At 38.4% G+C, this 9,545-nt stretch overlaps 1 protein-coding gene across 4 annotated transcripts in view; it reads left to right on the top strand.

Moving 5' to 3' along the window:
• Positions 1 to 9,545, top strand: part of Ask1 (apoptotic signal-regulating kinase 1) — a 43,810-nt gene that overhangs the window by 12,448 nt on the left and 21,817 nt on the right. Inside the window, exons 1-5 of one of the 4 annotated variants that reach the window (XM_074093597.1) lie at positions 6,799 to 7,071; positions 7,401 to 7,571; positions 8,108 to 8,220; positions 8,551 to 8,752; positions 9,356 to 9,467. The exons of the other annotated variants lie outside the window; for them this stretch is intronic. Of the exons in view, the coding sequence (XP_073949698.1) occupies positions 6,881 to 7,071; positions 7,401 to 7,571; positions 8,108 to 8,220; positions 8,551 to 8,752; positions 9,356 to 9,467 (789 nt within the window). The 5' untranslated portion in view covers positions 6,799 to 6,880. Of the gene's footprint in view, positions 1 to 6,798; positions 7,072 to 7,400; positions 7,572 to 8,107; positions 8,221 to 8,550; positions 8,753 to 9,355; positions 9,468 to 9,545 lie in introns of those variants that run through there. 4 annotated transcript variants of the gene reach the window in all.

Below are 9,545 nucleotides of genomic sequence, written 5' to 3'. Positions count from 1 at the left end.
TCTGTCAGCGTAAGAATTCGTTTATAAGCTATTCCGCGGGAATATTGCGATTTAAAAAAAACTACCCTATGTTTTTCTACGGGACTCAAACTATTCTGTATCCAAATTTCATCCTAATCGTTCACGAATTAGACGTGAAAAGGTAATAAAGAATTAAACAAACAGACTAACAAACTTTCGCATTATAATATGAGTGGGACTATTGTCTTATTTAAGTCATCATCATCATCATCATCATCATCGGCCTATCTTAGCCCACTACTGGACATAGGCGTCTCCAATTGCACGCCACTGAGCACGACCCTCGGCCACTCTCATCCAGTTTACTGTCAGCTACCAGTGAAGATCATCGCTCCACCTAGTCTGAGGGCGTCCCTCGCCACGCTAGGCTTTTACTCGTTTACCTTAGCAGTTATCGGTTCTTCGGCTGATATGGCCGGCCCACTGCCACTTCAGTTTGCTTCAGTTTTAAGTAATCCTATAGAAATAGACGGACGGACAGCGTAATATCAATTATCTGAACTATGTCTTTGTGACAAAAGTTTCTCCCATGTCTTCATTGTTTTTCATGAATAAAGTTAGAATTCGGCAGCGGATGACATACGACCATCATCATCATCATCATCGTCATTAAGATCGGTTTGTGAACAATACTTATCTTTTTCAAAATATCCTGATATTGAATTTAGATTTTTGCTATTCCTTTCTGCCTGCATGTAAAATTTACAGAGATTAGTGATATGGAGATAGAGGTTGTAAAAATTAAATATTTAACATTGAATACCCTGGGTATTAAAAATAAACTGGCCAAGTGCGAGTCGGATTCGCGCACGAAGTGTTCCGTACCATTATCTATACAACATTAGACATTAGCAAAAAAAACTTAAAATATTTGTTTTATTCTGGTTTGAGTATTTGTTGTTATAGTGGCCACAGTAATACATAATCTGTAAAAATTTAAAGTGTCTAACTATTTACGACTCAAGACATAGAGCCCTGTGGACAGACGGACGGACAGACAGACAGACAGACAGCGGAAGTCTCAGAAATAGGGTTCCGTTGGCACTTTTTAGGTACGAAACCCTAAAAACTAAATAATAGTTACGAACCAGTAGAATTTTATGTAGGTACCTACATAATAAATCCCATTTTTTCCTTATCTTAAATTTCAGCTTTTTAGGATAAAAGGTTTGGTGTGTGCGTTGGTAACAATAATTAAAAAAATAGGACAATGATGTAATGTTCACTTCGAAACACAGACAGACAGACAGACGGACAGACAGATGACAGACAGATGACACAGATCAACAGACGGACGGACGGATGAGCCGACGGAAAGGTACACAGACAGACTCACATACGCATAAAATTAACAACCTGTGTCACTCCTAACAGAGACAAATCTAACGATGCCTCTTCTGATCTCTTTATCTCCTAACATGAGCTATTTCTCAAGACTCTGCTTCTAATTATCAATAAAATACTTATAAATTTTAAAGGTCATAGTAAATTTTCGACTAAGTACAGTTGGTACAACTTTATTCACCATCATTATCATCATCATCTCAGCCGTAGGACGTCCACTGTTGGACATAGGCCTCACCCACAGACCTCCAGTTGCTTCAACTGGCAGCAGCCTGCATCCACCGCGAACCTGCGGCTTTAACCAGGTCATCCGTCCATCTTGTTGGTGGACGTTCTACGCTGCGCTTGCCGATCCGCGGCCTCCACTCGAGAACTTTTCGGCCCCAACGGCCATCCGCTCTCCGTGCTATATAGCCCGCCCATTGCCACTTCAACGAGCTGATTCGCTTGGCTATGTCGGTGACCCTTGTTCTTCTACGTATCTCCTCATTTCTGATTCGGTCCCGTAGATAAACCCCAAGCATAGCTCTCTCCATAGCTCGCTGAGCAACTCTGAGCCTATTTCGTCCCCGTAGAACGAAAAGTCACTAAGTCGTATTTTGCTGTTTTGAGATACGGCGGTTTAAAGTTGTGAAAATAAAAAAAAAATCTAACGTTTTTTGGCGTGATATATTTATCATAATTATGGTCTTGTCGCAAAGACATAACGCTACGGCATAAGCTCCAACTGCCAAATCGAATCAAAAAGTTATATTTTCCTGGTAATTAGCGATAATTACTTTTATCTCTTAAATTATGAACCTAGATGTCAGTTAGTGATTTCTCGACTAGAGTTAGTGAATTGTCGCTCATTTTTAAAGTATCAAGTAAGAAAATAACTATAATTAGTTAAACTGTTCCTAAAATTTTTAATACCAAATGATTTTATTATAATAACTATTCACATCTGAAATTTTGATAATGTAAAGAAATTCAATAAAACACAGTAAGTAATTAAAAAATAAAGTTTATTGCTGGTTATTTTTTTTTAAAGGTTATTTAGGACCATTAAACCGTGGCGTAAGCCGTGGTGGCCTAGTGGTTTGACCTATCGCCTCTCAAGCAGAGGGTCGTGGGTTCAAACCCCGGCTCGTACCTCTGAGTTTTTTCGAAATTCATGTGCGGAATTACATTTGAAATTTACCACGAGCTATGCGGTGAGGAAACATCGTGAGGAAACCTGCACAAACCTGCGAAGCAATTCAATGGTGTGTGTGAAGTTCCAATCCGCACTGGCCCGCGTGGGAACTATGGCCCAAGCCCTCTTGTTCTGAGAGGAGGCCTGTGCCAGCAGTGGGACGTATATAGGCTGGATGATGATGATATTTTTTTTTAAAGGTTATTTAGGACCATTAAAACAAGAAAAATCGGTCAACCTCCGTACAATGCCTTAAAACAAATAGTTCAGTAATAACTTTTTGTTAAAAATTCTAATACTAGCTTTTTGTTGGGGGTACTTTTTTGCCCCTGGTTACCAAAGTAGGTAGTCGTCAAGACGAATCAAATGAGCCCAAAATTTCAAGTGCCTAGCTATTACGGTTCAATAGATAGAGCCCTGTGACAGACGGACGGACGAACAGACAGGCAGACAGCGGAGTCTCAGTAATAGGGTTCGTTGGCACCCTTTGGGTACGGAACCCTAAAAAGGGAAAAAATAAGACGAAAACAATATTTTAGANCACCACGCATACAGTCAGCACGAAGAGTTCCTATGGCAGTACGAGAGAAGCTTAAAGAGGAGTTAGAGCAGCTAGAAAAGGATGGTATTATAGTACAAGAGATGCAGCACACTGATTGGGTAAATAATATTCTGATTGTAAATAAAGATTCCAAATTCCGTATTTGCCTGGATCCTATTCCTTTAAATAAAGCTTTAAAAAGACCCAACTATCAATTCACAACATTAGACGAGATGCTCCCGGAACTCGCTAAAGCAAAAGTTTTTACAACAGTAGACACTAAAAAGGATTTTGGCAGCTGGGTCTGACAGAAGAGAGTAGCAAATTAACCACTTTTTGGACGCCTTTTGCCGTTTCAGATGGCTTCGGCTGCCCTTCGGACTCTGCTCATCACCGGAGATATTCCAGCAGAAGTTATCCAGTCTGCTCAGTGGGCTTAAAGGAGTTGAGATTATAGCAGATGATATCCTAATTTATGGAGTGGGTGATTCTACAGAAGAAGCCATAGTTGATCATAATATAAAATTGGAAGAATTATTTAAAAGGCTGCGAAAGATTAACTGCAAGCTGAACAAAGATAAGGTACATCTCTTGCAATCTTCTGTTAAATTTTATGGACATGTTTTGACCAATGAAGGAGTAAAGGTGGATGAGTCCAAAGTGGTTGCTATAAAAAATATGCCTACTCCAGAATCAGCTAAGGACGTCCTAAGGTTCTTAGGTATGGTAGGATATCTGGGTAAATTTATAAAAATCTTAGTTTCCAGCTAATAATCTCAGAAAACTTACTAGAAAACACTGAGTTTCATTGGTCCCAAATAGAAGAAATGGAATTTAAAAATATTAAGAAAATTATAACAGAACTGCCCACATTGAAATTCTTTGATGTAAATAAAAATGTTAGTATAGAATGTGATGCAAGTGAGTTTGGATTAGGGGCAGCTCTGTATCAAGACGGTCAAGTGATTTGCTTTGCTTCTCGCTGCTTGACGCCTACAGAAAAAAGATACGCTCAGATAGAGAAGGAAATGTTGGCAGTTGTTTTGCATGCACAAAGTTCAACCAATACATTGCAGGCAAAGGTAAAGTGACTATTAATACCGATCATAAGCCTCTTGTTAATATAATGAAGAAACCACTTACGGATGCCCCAAAACGCTTGCAGATGATGTTAATGACTCTCCAAAAATATAATGTTGAACTACAGTTCATACAAGGAAAAGACAATCATGTAGCGGACACTCTTTCTCGAGCACCTATAGTAGAGCAGTCAGATACTGTATATGACTTAGAAAGCGAGTTAAGTCACAAACAGATATTTAAGCTAATCAGCGAGCACTCAGTGGTTACATTTCTCAAAATATCAGACAAACTTATAATGAAAATTAAAGAAAGAGACTGAAAAAGATCAAAACATGCAGATTATTATTGACTACATTATAAACGGATTTCCAAGGTACATATCTGACTGGCCTATTGAGCTTAGAGCTTTGTATAAATTCAGCCAAGAGCTGTCAACAAAGGATGGTCTGATATTCAGAAATGATCAGGTACTCATTCCAACAAGACTAAGAAAAATAATGACAGAAAGGTTCATGTCAGTCACAATGGAATATCTGCTACACTCCGTCTAGCCAGAGAAAATATCTTTTGGCCTGGTATGACTATAGATATTAAGGAGTATGTAGGAAAATGTACATTTTGCGCCCAGAATGCAGTGTCCCAAGAAAGACAATCTTTAATAAGCCATGAAATACCTATCTACCCATTCCAATATGTATCTATGGATGTATTTTCAGTTGGCAATTTAAAATTTTTAGTCACAATTGATCATTACTCGGATTTTTTTCGAATTAGACCCGCTGAGTTCCTTGACTTCTAGAGAAGTAATTCAGATATGTAAAAAAAATTTTTCGCGCCATGGAGCACCACAGAAGGTGTGCTCAGACAACGCGACTAATTTTATTAATGAAGAATTTAAGAAGTTTGCGGAAGATTGGAACTTTGAACATGTCACTTCCTCTCCACATTTTCCCAGCTCTAATGGAAAAGCAGAGGCAGCAGTAAAAGTGGCAAGGAGGCTTGTGGTTGCTAGCATGGAGACCAAACAATGATCTTTGGTATAGCTTACTGCATCATAGAAATATACCTATAGAAGCAGACAAGGTCAGCCCAGTGCAAAAGTTTTTTTCCAGGCGAACACGAACAGGTCTGCCTTGTGTATTAGATCATTTGCAACCAAGAGTTGTACAGGAAGTTCCAGCTTTAATCAAGAAAAGGAAGGAGAAAGTTAAGGAATGCTATGATAATAGAAGCAAGGTCTGCCTAACTTACACAAGGTGAAAATATAGTAGTACAATTGCAACCAGAACTAAATAAAAATGGAGTTTTGGAAAGTTGTACATGTGCACAATGAGCGCTCGTTTACAGTCAAGGTGAACGGTAAGCTGTACAGACGTAACAGAGTACACATTAAACCATTCCCAGGTGATATAGCACAGGCAACTCCTGTGCATAATAGAAGAGTGGCGCCAGATGAGCCACAACCTGAGTCTTCCTTTTCAGATTGTTCAGGCTTTCCAGTCCCAAGCTTTGAGGTAGTACACAACCCCCGGGTACTACAGTCACCAGTGCAAGTACATGAAGCTCCGCGCAGAGGTCAGCGACTGCGTGTACAGCCCAGAAGATTGCAAGACTATTTACTTACCAGTAGGACTAGTTTAAAAAAAGAAGAAGATGTTTCGGAACACTGCCATAGTTCCTTTGCCTATCTGTGGTAGATGCATGTCTAGCGAGTTGTGATTGTGACATAGAGATTCGGGATTGCGCCTAAAATATAAATTGCAATGTAAATGTGGAATCAATAGTCAAATGAGTAAAGACTTCAATAATTTTGTGTCGTATTATTATTTTCATAATACACAGAAACAGCGAGCTTGAATTATTGAATCTCGGACATGTCCAGCAACAATTTTCCTTATGAAACGGTTTGTGGTTGAAATTTTATATTGAGTCATACTCACAAAACCGGTCTTCAAAAGATACTAATTTTGATCTGAAAACGATATTTAATTTATTACCAGCGATATAAGAACAATTATATAATTTTATTATTATTCAAAGAAACCAATAATATAGCTTTATCTTTTCGTTTTACAGTAAAAGTACAACTAAACATGAAGTAAACAAACCCTGACATAACGAAAATAAAACACACTTTTTGAATAAATTTTACTTACCTCATTTAATTTTAATGACCAAAAATGAATTCACAACCTTTTGTCCACCCAAATCACGGTATCACAGTAATTTTGTATTATAAATTAATACGTTATAGGTTTGATTTTTGTCACAATGTCAGAGCCAAAAAAGTTGCGGACGCTAGGTGGCGTTGATGTCGTGAACAGAGCCAATAGATCTACCTAGTTATCTATTGTAGGTAGGTACTATAAGGGCCGCAAGGAGATAGGTCTCGGGCAACATGCGGCCCGCGGGCCGCGCGTTGCCGATCCCTGCACTAAGACCATCCTGACCCGATCACCCAGATAATAGTATAATTTGATTCAGAGCGGATCCAACCTCACATGTAATGTGCTAACATCTGAACATCGTAGTAAAGCGTCTGTTATTACTTTCATGATTGTAGGGCAGTCGATTACTTCACTGCCTATTACGGTCACCAGTCAAGCCTTATCCTTCGCTGTTCCAGGGCACATCTACAAGAGAAATTCCTGTCTGACCTTCGCAAAGCCCGGGAAGTATACAGCGGTGCAGACCTCGCCAACGTATTGCACGCTATGCGCCGACGTCTCGACGATCCAGCGGTACTCTCCGGGGACACTATACTGAACATGTTGATATCCTACCGGGAAACCCAAGACTACGACGCCATAGTGCAAGTTGTGGATGACTTGAAAACTGTGATGAACAGGAAGAACTATATCAACATGCCTATTATTAGGTTTCTGTACGCGTTCGCTATGAACAGGTGAGATTGCAATTTCATTTTCTTATAAATACTGCACAATAAAAAAAACTTACACTAACAGAAAGTAATTTAAACTATTCCAGATGAACATAGGCTATAGTCAAAATACCACGCACAGGACTTATCACGCTAACACACACGAGTAATATTTACCTCGACGTTTCGGCAACATTACAGTGGCCGTGGTCACGAGTAGAACATAGGCTACTTTCATTTGCAAATTTGCTGTAGACAAAGCCGCGAGCAAAATAACTTTAGCGTGCATATTAAAAAAAACACGTAAGTTGAAGTTCATTCACAAAGTCACGCATGTCTATTTTTTCTTTCAGGAGAAACAAAGAAGGCGACAGGGAAAATGCTCTAAAAGTATGCGTAAAGGCATTGGAGAAGAAAGAGAACCGTTTTCCGGACATGCTGTGCCTTTGCGGGCGTATTTATAAGGATAAGTTCGTCGAATCTCAACACACTGATATGGAAAGTCTGAATAACGCTATACATTGGTAAGTGAGTAGGACACGTAAAACAGCAGAAAATATACTGTGTTATTTTTGATTTCCGTTAACATTAAGGGAACATTCCACAGGTTAAATTAATTTTTTTTTTTAAGATACTAGTGGTTTAAATCTAAGTTAAGATAATTATGCGCAGTAACAGTGTATAGGTTCTTAATTTATGATGTTTTTTTAAAGGCCTTAACTAAAGTGCTCTTAATTCACATAATATTTACCAAAATAAAGTTAAAAAGTGAGTTTTTTTACGAGTGTCTCTTATGTGTAATTAAATGTCACTCGTCAAGTTTGTGAATTTTACAATTTAATCTTTAACAATGGCTGACGTTATTTTGTGTTTGATTTTTTTTCGATTTGGCCGAAAAGTTATTTACCGGATAGTTTCTGTCAAGGAACTGAGTCGTCTGTCTAAGTTAACAGAAATCAAGAAAAACAGGTCTTTACTGTAAAACTGTCTTTAAATGGAACCCAGTTCTTCAGCATTCCGTGTCGCGTGCTGTAACCAACTATACAATTTTTCGTTTTAGGTATAGACAAGGATTTGAAGTACAACCAAACGAATATGCGGGAATCAATTTAGCAACATTACTCGTCATAGCGGGAAATGACTTTAAGAACTCCCAGGAATTACAACACATAGGTAAGAATACATTAAAAACATAAATAATTAATCCAGTAAAATCGTTCGTTCCGATATTCCCATGGGGTCGAGAATATCGGGATAGAATCTGGAGCTTTCAACCATTAGGATTAGAGCGGAATTTTAATTCAAATGCGGGAACTTACATTTAGTTTATTTTAGGTTTGGTGCCAGAACCACTGAACAAATTTTAGCGAATCAATGGGACTTTCGAGAAAAATATGTAATACTTTTATTTATTCGTGAGGGATACCTTACTAAATTGTTACTTACGAAGTCACGGGCAGCAACTAGTTTCAATTCAGATGTTTTAATTTTTAATCTTCACAGGTATGGTATTGAATCATCTAATAGGAAAGAAAGGCAGCCTATCATCTCTAAAGGACTATTGGGATGTGGCCACATTCTTCGAGATCTCAGTACTTGCGCAAGATTACGTGAAGGCCATTCAGGCTGCCGAGTGTATGTTCAAACTGAAACCGCCTAACTGGTACTTGAAGAGTACTATTGGAAATATTGAACTTATTGACAGGTATGAGATTTGTTTTGATTGTTAAAAGCGAAGCGAGCGAGTAAGATCTTGCTCGCTCGCTTCGCTCGCTCGTTGTATGATGAAATGAACTTCGATATTATTATTTAGTTGTTCTGTCTTTTTAAAAGTTTATGAAATGTATTATTTGCTGGCTACGCTCACTGCGCGCTCAATGCATTCTGTATTGACATAATACATATAGTCGCACTGGATTTGTGCGAATAAATTAGTTTTGCCTTATACTACAGCATCACTTACGAAAGGGAGCGCCAAAGTTCGCATACTCTTCGCTAGTCATACCGTGATTTTTGTCCGAATCATCGTTTGTCAGAATTTTTTTCGCACTGAAACCTTATGTTTTTCTGAAAATTTTAAATGGTCATCCTATAGAAAACTATAGGTTAGATTAGGTTTATTTTATAAGAATTTTTAACAATCATTGGATTCAGAGAAAAAAGAGTTATGACAAACGATCATTCTGACAAACAGTACATTCGGACTTTCATTGAGTATGCGAGCCGATATGGACCCTTTACGAAAACATGCTTTTAAATACACTGTAACACAACCCTTTTCAGACTTTTTTTTTAAAACGTGTTGTAGATTTAGGAAAAAAAACGAAGAATCTTCACCAGAACAGCAAGTATTCTCATTCTGGATGGAATATTTCGTTGAAGCAACTAAAAGCAGCTGTGATGACATAATCAGGTTTCCTGTAAGTATTTGAAGCCAGGGGCGTACCCAGCTTCCGGCCTAGGGGGAGGAGCAAGTCAGATTTTTTAAGTCAGATCGC

Source organism: Choristoneura fumiferana, chromosome 10 (assembly GCF_025370935.1).
Source record: "Choristoneura fumiferana chromosome 10, NRCan_CFum_1, whole genome shotgun sequence".
In the NCBI taxonomy this organism is placed as follows: Eukaryota; Metazoa; Arthropoda; class Insecta; order Lepidoptera; family Tortricidae; genus Choristoneura; species Choristoneura fumiferana.
This window is presented reverse-complemented; position numbering and strand designations above follow the sequence as displayed.